This window comes from Microtus ochrogaster, unplaced genomic scaffold, assembly GCF_000317375.1.
Source record: "Microtus ochrogaster isolate Prairie Vole_2 unplaced genomic scaffold, MicOch1.0 UNK17, whole genome shotgun sequence".
Lineage (NCBI taxonomy): Eukaryota > Metazoa > Chordata > Mammalia > Rodentia > Cricetidae > Microtus > Microtus ochrogaster.
In genome coordinates, this window is record NW_004949115.1 from 3238695 (window position 1) to 3258157 (window position 19463).

At 41.2% G+C, this 19463-nt stretch overlaps 1 protein-coding gene across 2 annotated transcripts in view; it reads right to left on the reverse strand.

Annotated features, from left to right (window-relative positions):
* The window catches only part of Radx (RPA1 related single stranded DNA binding protein, X-linked), a 74576-nt gene that overhangs the window by 25298 nt on the left and 29815 nt on the right, over positions 1-19463 (reverse strand). For both annotated transcript variants that reach the window (XM_005367368.1, XM_013353841.1), the window contains exons 8-10: positions 19059-19220; positions 17633-17793; positions 16565-16740 (exon numbers count right to left, since the gene is read on the reverse strand). In XM_005367368.1, the coding sequence (XP_005367425.1) occupies positions 16565-16740; positions 17633-17793; positions 19059-19220 (499 nt within the window). The remainder of the gene's footprint in view (positions 1-16564; positions 16741-17632; positions 17794-19058; positions 19221-19463) is intronic.

Genomic DNA, 19463 nt, shown 5'->3' on the forward strand with positions numbered 1-19463 from the left:
CTCCCACAAAGCCAGCACATTAAGTAGGATCAAAACCCCGTGCCATTGTCCTTGGCTTCTCATCAGCCCTCATTGATCGCCATGTTCAGAGAGTCCGGTTTTATCCCATGCTTTTTCAGTCACAGTCCAGCTGGCCTATACATTTCTTAAAGTAATACATTAAATATACATATAATTATCAAAATCCATATATGATATAGTTCAAAACACTGCAATGGAGGTAAATTTTATTATAAAAGAAAACATTTAACTTCATTATATATCAGCTAAAGATGGAAGCACTTTTATTCTCTTATGGGAAACTTCAAAATGAGTTCTCATGTTTTCAGCAGTTTATAAACCAACCTTTCCTATTCTCCTCCTTCACACTATAGTCTGTTCGTTTCCTACTACTGCAGATCCATGTTGATTTCCTTCAGCAAGGAACTGCTCTCTGCCTCTTCTGCTCTATTAGCTCTTGTTTGTCTTTTAAACTTTAACCCAGTTATTATTTTCTATAGAATCCTCCCCTCATTTTTAGTCAGGGATAACTGATCCTTTTGTGTGTTGAGACAGTACCAGAATAGACAGAAAAAAAAACCAGTGTTGGTGGATGCTGTCCTCTGGGCATGACATGGTCAGTGCCCTGCTGAACCATCAGCAGCTGGTATTACCAAAGATAGCACAAGACTGGGCTCACTGATGTTCCTTCACAGAGGGAGGAGGCTGAAGAGGTCCTAGCCCTTCCCAAAATTCTGTAAGCAGTTAACAGTTGCTAGGAAGGGGGGCGGCTCTTCAGTGGTGTAGCTGCTTATAAGCTCCCCATATCCCAGTAAATGACCCCTTACCTATGCTATTGTAAACAATCCTAATCAAACCCATTGATGCAACAAGCTGGGCCTGGGAAGAATCATTACTTTGGGACAGATGTTTGTTTATCTACCCAGAAAATGTTTACCCAACACTTGGCAACTTAATCCAAGATACAATAGAGATAAATATAAGGAGAAGCACCATTGCCTCTGTTGTGGGCTATGAGACATACAAAATGAAGCTAAGCCATCTGAGGGTGGAGTGTCTGTGTGGAGAACCCTGGCATGGTTGTCCTTCCTGGTGGGGTATGGAATGGTGCCTTCCTGTTTTAGTAGCCCTGGCACTGTCCCTGCTATGGGTGATATGACATGCCACATGCCACTAAGGCTACTGTATTGGAATGTGGGGTTCCCCTGGAGAATTCCAGAGTGACTGCTTTTCTTATGTGGTATGGAATGCAAAACTCCTTAATGGATGGTATCTATCATGTGAGATGTCCCTTAAATGGCTGATGAAGGATATACTATAATCCACAAAAATAACATCTATGGGACAGGGTCTTATGTAAGCTGGGGTGTCAGTTGTGTGTCCTTTGCTCCGGGCAATAAGGCAAGTAATTGAGTTCAAAACTAGAATGACTGCATATGAAATGAAGGAAATGTAAGAAAAACCATGTGGATACAATCCCCTGTACTAGCCACTGAATTAGCAGGAAAAATAAAAGATAGAGGGAGAAAGGGGAGAGCTGAACAGATAGAGGAATTGGCTTGCCATTTCTTACTGGGACATAAAGAAAAGAGTACCAGTTATATATGTGCAAATAGCCTCTCTTGGGACACCTAAACTTGGATTCCATGGGAAGAATTGGACAATGAGGAGGGACAAAATGAGACAGACATGATGCAAGATACCTCTCAGATCTGAGCTTTAGTACAGAGGAAGAAAAAACATGAAGAATATAGAGGGGGCTTAATAATGATCCAGTAAAGTGAACTACTATAATCAGGGAATAGCCTGACTATGAACTATACATCTTTCTACAGGTCAAAGGCTACATAATGAGGGAAATAATTCCCTGATCAACTATAAGAGCCCCTAGAGACACTTGATTATCACTAGTTGATGTCCCCATGAACATCAAGGACCAGAAGACAATAGAAGGACCAGCATTAATGACAAAAATGAGGAGACACAAGCAGTCTTTCGTGTGAAGTTCACTGGGCCGGATAGGATTGCATTCACCGAACAGCCAAGGAAGGGGTTGATTCAACAGGGACGTAGGGACTAGAATGGTGGCTTTGCTGAACCCCATGGTGGCACACAATTTTTGAGAGCAGAGAGACTGAATGACTTAGATTGGCATGTACATCAGGTTTCTAAGGTGCTAAAGCACCGAAGAGGACTTAAGAAAGGCAAAAGCAGACTAAAGTACTTTTCCAGGTCACTCAAAAGTGAATGTGGTAAGATGTGGGTTAAACCAGTGTTTCAAAGGAAAAGTGTGACAGGAAGCCAAATTCAATTATTGTGAGCCCTGAGAATGTTTTTATGCCTGAATAAAAGTTAATGAAGGCATAGTGATAGAACAATGCAGGCGAGCAAGACTGCGCTTGTCTCAGGAGTGCAGTTAGCCTCCAGAACAGCACACTTGTCTTCTGTAAGAAAGGATACCGGGAGTGACAACTGTTTGTCCAGCTCAAGGCCCTCTCAGGTGTGGTCAACAGAAAAGCCATCAACCAACTGAAAGTTGGCCAGATGCAAGGAGCCTGTGAGGGAACAGTAGGCAGGCTTGACCCTGGGTGAATCAGAGCAAAGAAAGCCAGCCCTGGCCTATGGCTGGAGCTGGGGATATGCGAAGCATCCCTGTGGCAGCACCCCAAGATGTGGTAGTGGGATGGCTCACTGAGAATGACTGTGGATTACGGAGGGCTGGTGAAAGTAGTGCCTCCCATCTGTGCCACAGAATTACAATTGTTTCAGGGAACAATTGACAGATGTGATGGAATACTTTCTTCACTTTTGCCTTAACTTCTTGCTTCTGAGATAAACAGGACTTTGTTTGGAATGGTAGGTGGTGGGCCTTCAAAGACCTTGCTCACACTTTGCAAGACAATTCTGGGTTGTAGATGCTATAATGCTAACCACTGAGAGTTTTGTAGATTTAGAAAAGCATTCTGAAATCCATTAAAGCACACCTGAAGGAGGAAGGACAGAAGAGTAGTTCATAAAGGGCACAGAAGTTACGTACCTTCTAGACTTCAACATGTAGACAAATGAAAATAGAACCATATCTATTACCATGCACAAAACTCAGGTCCAAATGGATCAAAGACCTTAACATAAAGGCAGGCACACTGAACTTTATAGAAGAGAAAGTGGGAAGTACACTTGAATGCATTGGCACGGGAGACCACTTCCTTAATATAACCCCAGCAGCACAGACACTGAGAGAAACAATTAATAAATGGGACCTCCTGAAACTGAGAAGCTTCTGTAAAGCAACGGACATGGTCAACAAGACAAAACGATGGCCTACAGAATGGGAAAAGATTTTCACCAACCCCACATCATACAGAAGTCCGATCTCCAAAATATACAAAGAACTCAAGAAATTGGTCATCAAAAGAACACATAATCTAATAAAAAATGGAATACAGACCCAAACAGAGAACTTTCAACAGAGGAATCTAAAATGTCTGAAAGACACTTAAGGAAATGTTCAACATCCTTAGTCATCAGAGAAATGCAAATCAAAACAACTCTGAGATTCCATTTTACACCTGTAAGAATGACCAAGATCAAAAACACTGATGACAACTTATGCTGGAGAGGTTGTGGGGAACACTCCTGCATTGCTGGTGGGAATGCAAGCTGGTGGGAATGCAAGCTGGTACAGCCCCTTTGGATGTCAGTATGGTGATTTCTCAGACTATTAGGAAACAACCTTCCTCAAGACCCAGTAATATCACTTTTGGGTATACATCCAAAGGATGCTCAATCGTGCCACAAAGACATGTGCTCAGCTATGTTTATAACAGCTTTGTTTGTCATAGCTAGAACCTGGAAGCAACCTAAATGCCCTGCGACCGAAGAATGGATAAGGAAAATCTGGTTCATTTATTCAATGGAGTACTACACAGCAGAAAAAAATGACAGCTTGAATTTTGCAGGCAAATGGATGGAGCTAGAAAACATGATTTTGAGTGAGGTAACCCAGACACAGAAAGACAATTATCATATGTACTCACTCATAAGTGGTTTGTAAACATAAAGCAAAGAAAACCAGATCACAAATCACAATCCCAGAGAACCTAGACAACAATGAGGACCCTAAGAGGGACATACATCTAATCTACATGGGAAGTAGAAAAAGACAAGATCTCCTCCGTAAATTGGGAACATGGGCACCTTGGGAGAGGATTAAAGGGGAGGGGAGAGGCTGGGAGGGGAGAAGAGAAAAATGTAGAGCTCAATTGGGATACAGGAAGGTTGGATAGGGGAGCAGGGAAGCACATATCTTAATTAAGGGAGCCATCTTAGGGTTGGGAAGAGACTTGGACCTAGAGGGGCTTCCAGGTGCCCAAGGCGAGGTCCCCAGTTAGTTCCTGGGGCAGCTGAGGATAGGGAACCTGAAATGATCCTATCCTATAGCCATACTGATGAATATTTTGCATATCACCATAGAACCTTCATCTGGCGATGGATGGAGATAGAGACAGAGACTCACACTGGAACACTGGACTGAGCTCCCAAGGTCCCAATGAGGAACAGAAGGAGGGAGAAGATGAGCAAGGAAGTCAGGACTAAGAGGGGTGCACCCACCCACGGAGACAGTGGGGCTGATCTATTGGGAGCTCACCAAGGCCAGCTGGATTGTGACTGAAAAAGCAGGGGATAAACCTGGACTCTCTGAATATGGCGGACAATGAGGGTTGCTGAGAAGCCAAGGACAATGGCACTGGGTTTTGATCCTACTTCTTGTTCTGGCTTTGTGGGGGCCTAGCCAGTTTGGATGTTCATCTTCCTAGACCAGGATGGAGGGGGGAGGACTTTGGACTTTCCACAGGGCAGGGAACCCTGACTGCTCTTCAGACTTGAGAGGGAGGGGGAGAGGAGTGAGGGGAGGGTGGGAGGAGTGGGAGGCTGGGAGGAGGCGGAATTTTTTTTCTCAATAAAAAAAGAAAAAATCAATAAAAAAAGAAAATGTGCTACTTTTACACAATGGAGTATTACTCAGTGGTAAAAAACAATGACACTGTGAAATTTGCAGGCAAATGGATGCAACTAGGAAAAAAAATCATCCTGAGTGAGGTAACCCAGCCCCAGAAAGACAAACACAGTATGTACTCACTCAGAAGTGGATAGTAGATGTAAAGCAAAGGATAACCAGGTTAAAATCCACAGCCCCAGAGAAGCTAGGTAACAAGGAGGACCCTAAGAGGGACTCATTGATTCCCCTGGGATGGGGAAATAGACAAGATCTGTGTAAACTGGGATGGGGGCTGAGTAGAGGGGAATGGGTTGGTGGAGTTGGGGGCAGGACAGAGCGGATGAGTAATAAAAGAGCTATCTTGATAGAGGGGTCCATTATGGGGTTAGGGAAAATCTTGGTGCCAGGGAATCTCCCAGGAATCCACAAGGGTGACTCCAGCTATGACTCCTAGGAATAATGGAGAAGGTACCTGAACTGGCCTTCCCCTGAAAGCAGATTTGTGACTACCCTAATTGTCAACAGAGAGACTTCATCTGGTTACTGATGTAAGCAGATGCAGAGATCCACAGCCAAGCACTGGGCCAAGCTCTGAGAGTCCAGCTGACAAGAGGGAGGAGAGATTGTATGAGCCAGGGGGTTAAGACCATGATGAGGAATGCAGAGACAGCTGATCTGAGTTAATGGGAGCTCATGGACTCTGGACTGACAGCTAGGGAGCCTACATGGGACCGACCTAGGCCCTCTGCTTCTGAGTGACAGTTGTGTAGTTTCGTCTGTTTGTGGGGCCCCTAGCGGTGGGTTCAGAACCTGTGGCTCTTTGGAACCAATTTCCCATGCAGGGATGCCTCACCCTGCCTGATGTAGGGGGAGGAGCTTGGTCCTGCCTCTGTGTGATATGACATGCTTTGTTGACTCCCATGGGAGGCCTGCCCCTTTCTGAATGGAGGAAGAGGGGGAAGGAATGGGAAGAGAGGAGAGAGGAGAAACTGTGCTTGGTATGTAAAATACATGAAAAAAAATTAATTAAAAAGAAGAAAAGAGGTTAGCTATTTGAGGGCACTGGGGTATGGAAAGGATTGGAAGGAGAGTTACCTGGGAGAGACAGGAAAAAGGAAAGGGAGAGAAGAAAGTGATGAATTCTATTTTAATTTAAAATTTATTAAAAAAGAATATAAGATACAGAGGACTGGGTGGAGGATTGTGGAATATTGTCCTTCAGATATGGCTGCCCATTGCTCTCTTGAGCTTTCAATCGATGGAATTACTGCAGGATTGCTAACCAATAATCGTTCTACTAATGTTCATTACTAGACGGTAGGGGCAGAGGTTCATAGGGTGGTATTCATGAAGTCACAAGTCTACCTAAGAATGTCTAAGAAGTTATAAGTTGGCTGGGAGGAGAGGGTTTTTTTCTTCAGTGTTTAATGAATTACAAGCAACCCCTTACACATGTTCCTGTAAGTAGGCCTTCTTCACTCATCTCCCTTCCTGTAAGAAACCCTAACTAAACTCACTGGTTCACCTAGAAAGACCTAACTGATAATTCGTTTAATCTACTACTGTTGGTGCCTTATATGGGGTGAACAGATATTTGTTCATCGACCTAAAAAGTATCCATCCAACAAATGTCTATCATAACAAACAATACTTTACTCAGATTACAAGTTTGGAAATGAATATAGTATTTAAGATTAAGTTTTCTATGAGAACACTGACTATATTTAGTTTTGTAACACCATATAGTAGTTGCCAAACAGCTGTTTATTGAAAAGAAATGGATAAAAAGGGAAACATCTTATATTAAAGGAAAGGAGAATCACAATTTTATAAAGAAATATTTCAGCCAGGCCGTGGTGGCACATACCTTGCCTTTAATCCCAGCACAGAGGAGGCAGAGGCAGGCGGATCTCTGTGAGTTTGAGGCCAGCTTGGTCTACAAGAGCTGGTTCCAGGACAGGCTCCAAAGAGACAGAGAAACCCGATCTTGAAAAAAAAATCAAAAAACAAAACAACACAAAAAAAGAGAAATATTTCCATTTGATTCTTGCAACAGTTTGTGATGAGGAAATATTGCTTCATTTCCAAAATTAAAGGAAACAATAAACACTATTGTTATTTTCTTTGGGTGCCCCTCTCCAGACGTGGAAGGTAACTCCCTATGCCTGAACACACCATGTACTTCAGATATAGGGCTCAGAGTTCGCTGAACTGAATCTAACTTGAAAGCCTCCTGCCTGAGGACTAGCTTTCATGGTACCAGAAGGCCCCATGCAAGCTTCCAAAGGAGGGAGGCAACCAACAGTCCTATCCAGCTATGTTGTCTATGAAACAGAGCAATGACCGACATGGCAGGATAACTCTAAAGGGATAGTAGTGGCTTCAATAACTTGGCAGTAACCAACAGTTCTCTAATTGGACTGAAGACCTGCTTGCCAAGTGGGAAATCATAACTGGTACTGGAAACCTAACTCAGGGTGTTGTGGAATATTAGTTGAAGACGTGCTACATTTGTTTATGCTATGGAACATGTGTTTTTTATGCTGCAAAGACAGGTTGCATTCTTTTATGTTGCATTTGTTTAACTCTGTGAAGCTATGTTATTTTGCTTGGTTAAAACACCTGATTGGTCTAATAGAGTTGGATGGCCAATAGCTAGGCAGGAGGTAGGATAGGCAGGCCTGGCAGGCAGAGAGAATAAATAGGAGGAGAAATTTGGATCAAGGAGGAGAAGGAGAATAGGATTCCAAGAGTCAGTCACCCAGCTATACAGCAAGCCATGGAGTAAGAAGTAAAGAAAGGTGTACAGAATAGAGAACGATTAAAGCCAGAGGAAAGGGGAATGGGATAATTTAGGTTATGAAAAGTTGGCTAGAAATCTGGCATTCATAAGTAAGAATAAGCCTCTGTGTGTTTATTTGAGAGCTGTGTGGCGGGTCCCAAAAGAGCAAAGAGTAAGAAAAAACCCAACTACACAAGGACCAGTGAACTCATGGGTCTTTGAAGAAAACCTACAACTGCCATTCTGCTAAGCTAATATAATATGTAGTTGCATTATATTAATAATTTGTGCTTATACCCAAATGTAAGTGTAGTCTTCACCCCATCAACAAGGAAACCTCTCTTTGGGACAGTTGGACACCATTATAGAAAACCACAACCAATAAAAATGTACAGTTGTGGAGGCCAGTCCTAATGAATATATCTACAAAACTCTCCTGCACCCAAGGTTCATGGTTCATTGCAGAAGAATGGTTGGAAAGATTGCAAGAACCAGCGGATCAAGGAGTTTGCTGTGAATTGTGTCTCTCAGTAATGTCAGAAGCTACACTCATCAAGTCTCATCAGCAGGATTGCTTAAATGGGAGAATAAGGACAACAAGACTCAAGATGCCAAACTGGACAAGGGAAAGCCCTGGAGGCGGAGAGTGGGAGAAATAGTTCCCCCAGAGGAAAGCATACAAATTGGTTATCCCATACCAAATGGTCAGCCCTGGAAACAAACATACAAGCAACATTACAGAGACTGAGCAGGTTGTATCTATGCATTTAGGAATATATGTGTATACACACATTCACATATGTATGTAACAATTAATGAAAGGAGGTCTTGAATTTGAAAGAAAGCAAAAAAGGAGTATATGGAAGGCTTTGAAGAAAAAAAGAAAAGGGGGAAATGATGTAATTATATCATAATTTCAAAATTAAAATAATTAAAAACTAAAAATAATTTAAAAGATACAGAAATGTCATGTTATATTATACTACTCATTTTACTTTATCAGTGTATTTCTTTTCTTTTTTTAATATTTATTTATTTATTACGTATACAATATTCTTTCTGCATGTATGCCTGAAGGCCAGAAGAGGGCACCAGACCTCATTACAGATGGTTGTGAGCCACCATGTGGTTGCTAGGAATTGAACTCAGGACCTTTGGAAAGCAATGCTCTTAACCACTGAGCCATCTCTCCAGCCCCCATCAGTGTATTTCTTTAGTCTCATTATGTTCTTAATTCTTTTTTTAAAATTTATTTATTTATTATTATTTATTTATTTATTATTTATTTATTAAAGACTTCTGTCTCTTCCCCGCTACCGCCTCCCATTTCCCTCCCCCTCCCCCGATCAAGTCCCTCTCCCTCATCAGCTCGAAGAGCAATCAGGGTTCCCTGACCTGTGGGAAGTCCAAGGACCGCCCACCTCCATCCAGGTTTAGTAAGTTGAGCATCCAAACTGCCCAGGCCCCCCCAAAGCCAGCACGTGCAGTAGGATCAAAAACCCATTGCCATTGTTCTTGAGTTCTCAGTAGTCCTGATTGTCCGCTATGTTCAGCGATTCCGGTTTTATCCCAGTTTTTTTCAGACCCAGGCCAGCTGGCCTTGGTGAGTTCCCAATAGAACATCCCTATTGTCTCAGTGTGTGGGTGCACCCCTTGCGGTCCTGAGTTCTATGTTCTTAATTCTTATAACTAGTTACTAATGGACTATAAAGGAGCATCCATGAATGATGAAAGCAACATTTGAAGATAAAATTTTAGCAAGATATATTTTATATGTTATTAATTTTTTGTTTTCTATTTTTTCGAGAAAGGCTTTCTCTGTGTAGCCTTGGTTGTCCTGGGACTAGCTCTGTAGCCCAGACTGGCCTCAAACTCCCAGAGGTCATCCTGCCTCTGTCTCTAGAGTTCTGGGACTAAATGCATGTGCCACCACTACCTGGCTCATGGTATTAAATTTTAAATTAGTGAAACATATTATTTCTACAAATGATTAAGAAAACAAAACTCTCAGAGAACCCAAAATAAATAAAATAGTTAAAATATACCTGCTTTGCAATCCTTAGGCAGTATATATTGCATATATTTATAAAAATGTTGATTAGAAAATGCCTGTTTTCCATTGTTTAAGTCAGCCAGTTTGGTTGTATTCTGATGTAAGATTCTTAATTAATATGCTAGTACATGTTTTGGTATTGGGATGTGGGATGCTGTTATGACACATAGCTACCAGCTAGTAAAGAAAAGAGAAGCTATAAATTTGAAAGAGGGGGTACACATGGAGGGTTTTGAGAGGGGAAAGGAAAAGGGGAAATTATGTAATTATAATGTCAAAAATTAAAAAATGTGGACGTTTCTTTGAAACTATATCCTAAGTTAAATCTGAAATGTGTAATAGAAAAAATCTAGAATTCCATGGAGATGTTTGTAGAAATCTAAAGTTCAAAGGAAAACCTCACTGGGCTCAGGATGAGGAGTGAGCTGCAGAAATTCCTTATCTTCTTAGACAACACTGTTATGAATCAAACGTGCCTAGGAATACAGACATGACAGGTTTTTCTGCTAGAGCTTCAGACAGAAATAAAAAGTGTGTTATTGAGAAGGTGATCCTTCTTATGCAGTCTCAAATGGCTTGCTCATACTCTATTCTGTGTGCATGTAAAGTTGACCTTAAAAGTGGTGAACCTAGACATTTAGCTGAGGGTATTTCTAATCAAAATGTGGGGGGATGCCTTGGACTCTCTTTCCTATTTAGACTAAAATATACAAAGAGTGATACCCAATGGAGGGGGAATTGTCAAGGAAAAGAAGCCCCAAATTCAAATATTTGGGAAACAGCCAACCTACAAATATAAAATGGAAGGAAGTTTGCTCTGGACAGATCATCAAAGGTGTGGCTGGCGAACCATCTGCTCAAAGATTTGTCTTGTATGAAAAATAGCTGTGCAGTGGGATAACTCTGTTGGAAAAGTGCTCTCCACGCAAGCATGTGGCTCTGATTTCTCTCCCCAGAACCCACATAAAAAGCCCAGCACAGTGTCATGCGCTAGTCATCAGAGTGTTGGGGAGGCAGAGATAAGCAGCCCCCTTGTGTTGTCTGGAGAGACAGTGTAGCCTAGTTGGCAAGTTCCAGGCCAATAAAGATGAGGCTTGAAAAGCAAGGTAGATAGCTCATGCGCATATATGTACAGGAAGATTATTTGAGGAATGGAAGGGGACTAAGAGAAGTGAAGAGGTGTAGATGACAGAAGATAATGAGAAAAGAAAGATAAATATCAAGTTTATTTCATATGTAATAAAGATTGATGCACACATACACACATAAACATTAGAGCAGAAGTGGGCTAGACCATCTGATGAGGAGAGAGATCAGCGAACAGGATAAGAGACAGACAGTAGTTAGAGGGCCAACATGAGTAAAGTAGACGTATGTACATGTATGAAGATATCATAGTGATAGGCCATTTGGGGGTCAGGGAGAAACCTGGTGCCAGGGAAACTCCCAGGGATCCACAAGGATGGCCCCAGATAAGGCTCTTAGCAAAGCCAGGCGCTGGTGGCGCATGCCTTTAATCCTAGCACTCAGGAGGCAGAGGCAGGCGGATCTTTGTGAGTTAGAGGCCAGCCTGGGCTACAAGAGCTAGTTCCTGGACAGGCTCCAAAGCTACAGAGAAACCCTGTCTCGAAACAACAATAAGAAAAAAAAAAAAAACCCAAAAACCCAACAACAAAAAACCAAACCAAATCAAACCAAAACAACAACAAAAACAAAAAGACTCTTAGCAGTAGTAGAAAGGGTGTCTGAACTGGCCATCTGCTGTAATCAGATTGGTGACTGCCCTAATTGTCAACAGAGAGCCTTCATCCAGTAAAAAGGAAGCAGATGCACACATCCACAGCCAAGCCCTGGGCCGAGCTCCTGGAGTCCTCTTGAAAAGAGGGAGGAAGGATTGTACTAGCCATGGGGGAGGATTGTACTAGCCAGGGGGGGTCAAAGTCATGACAGCAGAACCCACAGAGACAGATGACCTAAACTAATGGGAGCTCACAGACTCTGGAATGTCAGGAAGGGAGCCTGCATGGGATAAACTAGGCCCTCTGCATGTATGTGACAGTTGTGTAGCTTGGTCTGTTTGTGTGTCTCTTAGCAGTGGGATCAGGACCTGTCCCTGGCCTTGAACTGGTTTTTGGGAACCTATTCCTTGTGCAGCTTTGCCTTGCCCAGCCTTGATGTAGGGGAAGGAGCTTGGTCCTGCCTCAACTTGATGTGCTATGCTTTGTTGACTCCCATGGGAGCCTGTCCCTTTTGGAATGGTGATGGAGGAGGAGCAGATGGAAGGGTAGATGGAAGATGGGGGAAGGTAGTGGGAGGAGAAGGGGGAGGGGAAACTGTGGTCAGTATGTAAAATAAATGAAAACATTTAATAAAAAAGATATTGTATGAAGTCCATTATTTTGTACGTTAATTAAAATTAATATGTGGTTGGAGAGATGGCTCAGCAGATAAAGATAATTGTCACCAATATTGATGACCTGAGTTTGATCCCCAAGACCAACATGGTAGAAGGGAACAAAGAACTCTTGAAGGTTCTCTTCTGACCTCCATGTGTGCATCATGGCATGTGTACACATACACAAGCACACACAGCACATAAATATACGTAATAAAATTAAAAATTAACTTTAAAAGATTACACTTATGACCAGAGATCCAATCAACCATCAAAATAGAAGGTTTGCATGTTTAAAAAACCAGAGGAAATACAGACAGGATGAAATAAAGAAAAGATGTCAGACTTCTGGGATTCTGCAGGCAGGAAATGAGCTATAAAAGAGAAAAAACTTTCTACAAAGGATTCCGGTAGCACAGGAAATAATCCAAAGGATTGACAAGTGGGAATACATGAGCTTAAAAGCATTCTGAATAGCAAAAGAAACTCTGAATAAAGAGCCAGCCTACAGAACAGGAGAAAATCTTTGTCTTGTATAGTTCATACAGGGGCTCAATATCCAGAATATATAAAGAACTGTAAAAAATTTATCACCTGAATCCAAAATTTCTTATAGATAAAATAGAGTTTTCCAAAAGAGAAATGCAAATGGACAATAAATAATTTAAGAGTGGTTAAACATCCTAAGCCATAGGAGAATTTAAAACTACTTTGAGGTGAAATTTCATCCCACTCAGAATGGCTACCATTAAAGAAACAAATGGCAGCAAATGTTGGTGAGGATGTGAGGAGAAGAGAGAGATCCTTATTAACTTATAAACTGCTGAGGAGTATGTAAACTGGTGGAACCACTATAGAAAGCAGACTGGAGGATAGTCACAACTCAAAACACAAATGTTATACCTGAGCTATACCATTCTGCACATATACCCAAAGGACTCTATATCCCGTCACCAAGATATCTGCATATATATGTTTACTGTGTCACTGTTCACAACAGCTAGAAAATGGAATCAGATCATATTTTCATCAGCTGATGAAATATGAATTATGAAATTTCTTCAGCTGTAACGAAGAGTGAAATAATGAAATTGTTAGAAAAATGGATGAAACTACAAAGTATTACATTAAGTGAAATAGGCTAGACTCAGAAAGGCAAATACATTTTCTCTTTTACACGCAGTTCTCAGATTTTAGTGTATGTGTGTGTGTGTGTGTGTGTGTGTGTGTGTGTGTGTGTGTGTGCGGAACAGGTAGCAAAATTATATAAATGTGTCGGTAAGAAGGGGGAAAGATCTTAAGGGAGAGGAAAAGAACAAAAGAGGTGAAAGAAAACATGTGACATGAAAGAAAAAGAGGGGTTATGGGGATATGACAGGAACCAAGAGAAGGGAGAGGAAGCCAGTTAAGGCCTGCCAACAGACACAAAAGTGGCATTAAAATCATCGGAAAAACCAACTTTTTGTATTGTTATTGGTATTTTGAGACAGAGTCACTTTATGTTGCCTTGGCTGGCCTGGAACTTGTGGTGTAGACCAGACTAGACTTCAACTCACAGAAATCCATTTGCCTCTCCTCCTGACTGTTAGGATTAAGCATGTGAACTACCATGCCCAGCTTCTAATTAGTTTCTCATAGATTTAAGCCCTGCTCCACCAAATGGTTATGAAGATATTGATAGACAGGAATAGTTCCTAGGGGAGAACCAAGTACTGTTATACTGCTAAATGGATATGGTATTAAAACTAACTCTGAAGGAAGTGTCCCTATAACTATAGATCAATGCATCTCTCAACCCTCATCTGAGAAGCTTCCATTTGCAGAAGATTATCACTAACAGAGAGTTGCATAACTGGTCACATTGCAGAGAATAAGAGACTACAGAATATCCAATCCTAAATGGAACATATAACACAGCCTCTCCAAAGGCTCCAGGATCATTGCAGAAGGATGGGAGGAGCTTCATAAGCCAGAGGCAGTAGATGGCTACAAGGAAGCCACATCTTCTGGACATAGCAAGGCACCTGAACATATGATCTCATTCTGGCTGCAACAGCATGTATAAAATGTGTGCATTCCCAAATCATACCAAATCCCAGTATTGAGAGGGGAGTTGCATACACAACCCTAATCCTATCTGTAGGGCTATTGACAATTGTCAGATGATCGAAGGAGAGACAGTCTCTAAGAGTGTAGCCCTGATTATGTTAACCAATTTTCAGTGGAAGATCACACGTCCAAGAATATCTGGGCAGCAGAAAATTGTCTTGAAGGATTTTTTTTGGAAGGAAAAGGTTTATTTCTGTTTCTACTTCAAGGTCACAGTCCGTCATTAAGAGCAATCAGAGAGGACACTCAGGCAGAGCAGGGACTTGAAGCAGAGGCTGTGGAGGAACTCTGCTTCTCGGTTTCTCACAGCCTCGTGATTACTGGCTTTCTTATAGAGCCCAGGCCCAGGTGCCCCAGGGAACTGTATCCCCACACAGTGAGTTGGGTACTCCTACATGGACTAGCAATGAAGGCAGTGCCTCAGAGCCACACCGACAGGCCAATCCCATCTTCCCAATTTCACATTTAGTTTTTAAAGGACACAAAATGGATGGCTAGAGACATAAAGGAGTGAATCTGGGAAGAGTTGGGGGAGGGGTGTGAATATGATCAAAATATGTATCAAACTTAAGAACTAATTAGAACACAGTATATATAAAAATACCACCATGAAATCCATTACTTTGTATTATAATTATAATTTTAAAACAGTAAAACAAATAAGTAGATGCTTATAAAAAGAAGAAAGGGCAAGAATAATCCTGAAAAGGGGGTGTCACCTCGTTGGTCCCAAAGTGTGGTGCAACCATGTAGGGCTGAGTGACTGAAGCTACCGTAGAGGCCTGGAAGACACAGTATTGATCCCCACAATACGTCTGAATTTCTTGAGAATCAAATGGAATTTGCTACACTAAGTTTTAGAGTGGTTTTGATCTCATAATTCCACCTTCCGTTCTGGTTTCTCTTTTTCAGAAGGGGGTTTGTGCTAGTCCTGCCACACCACTGTCATCTGCATGGATGGATACCTTGCGTCTTTTCCGCAGTCAATTGTTGGAGAATTTTCACCAGGATGACCCACCTGGATTTTCTTTACATTGAGACTGGGAATTAGAGTTGAGGAAGGTGTAGGTTCAGAATTTTTAGTTTAATTTAGCTTTTGTTTTTCTGGTTTTTTTCTTTATTTTTTTTTCATTTTACATACCAATCCTAGTTCCCCCTCCCTTCCTTTCTCTTGCCCACACCTGCTCCTTTTCCATGCCCCATTCACTCCTCAGAAAGGGGAGGGCCTCCCTTGCGGAATCAACAAAGTCTGACATACCAAGTTGAGGCAGGACTAAGCCCCTCCCCCTATCAAGGCTGAGCAAGGTATCCCACCAGAGGGAATGAGCTGCAAAAAGCCAGCTCATGCATCCTCATTGCCTTTAATCCCAACACTCCAGAGGCAAAGGCTGGAGGATCTCTCTGTGAGTTCGAGGCCAGCCTGGTCTACAAAGTGAGTTCCTAGACAGGCTCTGAAGCTACACAGAGAAACTCTGTCTTGAAAAACAAAAACAAAACAAAACAACAACAACAACAACAGCAGCAAAAAGAACGTAGGTTAAGGCTTTGAAGGGTTACTGTGATAGAGTGAGTGCTTTCGTGTGTGAAGTTCATGGATTCAGAGAGAGAGGTGGGCAGCAGGCAGATGTGAGTTCTGAACGCTGAATCTGCTATAGTCATATGATGGAAGTTCTAACTCAGTACATCAGAACGAGACCGAATTTGAAAACAGAGCAACTAGAGATGTGATTTGTTAAGGTGAGATCATAGCCTTGCACAGCACTTCATGGCTGTGATTCCAGCACATGGGAGGCTAAATAAAGGAAGAGCTCCCAGGCCAGTCTGGCCTACATAATGAGATATTATGTAAACAAAAGATGAATTTGGACCACACCAGAGTGTTTCCCCGATACAGTATGAATGGTGTCCTTATAGAGAAAGGAAATTTGGGGGCTGGAGAGGTGGCTAGGTAGTTTAGAGCTCTTGTTCTTGCTGAGGACCTGGGTTTAATTCCCAGTTCCCATACAGTGCCTCAAAATTATCTGGAACTCCAGTTCTCGGGGATCTGGCCTCCATGAGCAGCGGGCAAGCAAGTGGTACACATACCTACATGTATGCAGGTAAAACACTCATACGAAGAAAATAAAGTAAATATAATTTTTAAAGGTGGAGAACTAGACTGTCAGGTGCGGTAGCAAACTCCATGTGAAAATGAAGGCATATATGTACATATAGCCAATGACTTACGGATTAGCAGATGGGCTTTGAATAATTCTTCTTTTTGCGCCGGCACTCGAAGTTGTAGGTGAAGACTGAGAATGCTGAGAGCCCTCTGACCTGTCATCTTGAGGTCTTTTGCTACCTCTTCCATAATGATGACCTTCTCTTCTAACCGCCTGAGAAGTTGAGGGGTGATTGTCAGTCTAAAACCAAGTGTTAGGGAAAAAATGGTTTAAAACAGACTCACAAGATGCTTTCTCTTCTGAAAAACTATACTAACTTTCATACTTTGAAGAGTTGAACAGAATGTTGTAATCATATTGTTTTTATACATATTGCTTTAATCTACTTAGTATTAAGTTTAAAGAAGATAAAAGTCCTCTTAGTCTATTGTAACTGACCAGACAGATTAAAAGATTATTTCCACATATACAGTAATACTACTAGACATAGCTTTAAAAAAGGTGAACTAACCAGGCAGTGGTGGCGCACGCCTTTAATCCCAGCCCTCGGGAGGCAGAGGCAGATGGATCTCTGTGAGTTCGAGGCCAGCCTGGTCTACAAGAGCTAGTTCCAGGACAGGTTCCAAAGATACAGAGAAACCCTGTCTCGAAAAACAAAACAAAACAAAACTAAAAAAGAAGGTAAACTAACAGGGAAAATGAACTCTTGATGATATGAACATTCAAGTATCAGTCTTTTCTAGTGACCATTTCTATTATGAGAGTTATTGCTATGTATTACAGAACATAGGTAAAACTATCATTACAGATAAAGAAGTAAAATATTCCTCATGGAAGTTTTCCTGCTGCTTAGCCTAAAAGAAGTCAGCACAACAATTACTCATATATTCCATCTAGCCACTAAAGACATCCATAGCAGACTTGAATTATTTAAAAATCAAAGGCAGGATCTTATGCCTTAAGAATGCAGGGGCTTGTCCCTTGCCCAAAAATGACAGAAAAAGGACATGAAATAGGAACAAAATTCAAATATTTTTCTCTTAGATTAAGAGTTAATACATAAACGTATCAATGGCCATTATGATGACCATTGTGCTGTCAGAGATGTACTGGGAATCCTCTGGCACCATACCTGAAGTGCTTCTGATGCTGGGGCACTCTCAGCTGAGTGGTTGTGGGGGATGTACTTTATAGCAGCGATTATCCCCTGAATTGCAATGCGCTTCTGCTCCCTGTACTGCAAGACTTCGGTCACCTTCTTCACTTCGCTTATAGCTGTCAAGAGCATCTCAGCTGCAAGAGAACAAGTCCCAAGACAAGGTAAGTTTGAAAGGGAAAATATGATTTAAAGCAATTAAAAAATTCAAATTAGATTTTTGATGTAGTTTTACAATGTGAACCTGCCATATGAACTTAATTTTGTGAGACTTTGTGTTTATATTTGGTATCCTCTCAAGTAATTTTCATAAAAATAGGCAAAATACATGTTATCATTCCAATTGTGATATGGGTTTCTAGTCTGGTCTTTATTGTAACAGAAACTATACATACTGATTATTATAAATTATGATAATTTATAGACCTTGGACCTATATTATAGGCCTTGGACTTGCCACCGGGCAGGGTGCCTTGTACTCTCTTAGGATTGGAGGGGCATGGGAAGGTGTGTGGAGGGAGTGGGAGGAGAAGAAGGAGTGGGAGGAGGGGAGGGAGTGGGAGGAGGGGAGGGAGTGTGAATTTGGATTGGTATTTTTTAAAGTAATAAAATAGTAAAAAATAAAAACAAAATGTAAAAAATAGAGATCGTATTTCAAACTATATATTATTGGTTATTCACTGCCCAGAAAACACATTTTCATGATTTCAATCATATATAACATATTACTAACATAGGACACCCAAGAGGATAGCAACACATAGATGATAGTTCAGCATTTGAATGTTTATTGTCTCCCAAACATGCAATTATCTCCAGCTTTAAAAATGAACACACATATTTTAAACTTTTGACTGCCAGATATCAATTCTGCTTAAAAGAAAATTAATGTTAATTTTCTCACCACGAATCCAATTCCAAATTCAATACCACATTTACTCTAGTATTACTTTTTATTTAAAATCAACACTCAATCATGCTATATACAAGAGAAACATCACATAGCCATCAACATCTGGATACCAAACGTGTAGCACCTCATTCAGATAACAACGCTCTTCCTATGTAATTTAATACAATAAGATTTCCAATGTCAGAGCTGATCTTAATGACATTAAATCATTGGAGGTGATCTCCACGATATTAAATCAAGATATCATCCCCAAGTTAGTCTTCCATCTTCTACGTTCTCTCTTTGGTTTTTCAGTCTAATAAAATAAAAACATTAACCTTTAGGAGACATAACATATATTTTTTATCTATATTTGGACAACATTATTGTCACTAAGGTATGGTCCATATAGGCTCACTCCTGTAAGCAAAGGGAATATACATGACTAATAGAAATAACATATATTAAACTTGTAACGTTAAATAAAGGAACTGACAATTATAACAATACCTCTAATAAAGCGACTATACTTGGCAAATGTCTCTGGAACGGGTGGATAAGGGTAATAGCCACCAAAGGCAGTCTTCTTTACTTCTGAATCAGTCTTTGCTTTAATCCACTGCATACACTTTTTTACCTTGCTATCATATGCATACGGTTGGCCTCTGTGACCTGTTTGCAAGAAGGGAGAAATGCAAATAAACAAATATTTTTTAAAAGATAAATACATTGAATACTGAAATACATTGGGTAGAGTTTTTGTGAAAAGAATTATCATCAAGCTGGGCGATGGTGGCGCACGCCTGTAATCCCAGCACTCGGGAGCAGAGGCAGGCGGATCTCTGTGAGTTCAAGACCAGCCTGGTCTACAGAGCTAGTTCCAGGACAGGCTCCAAAACCACAGAGAAACCCTGT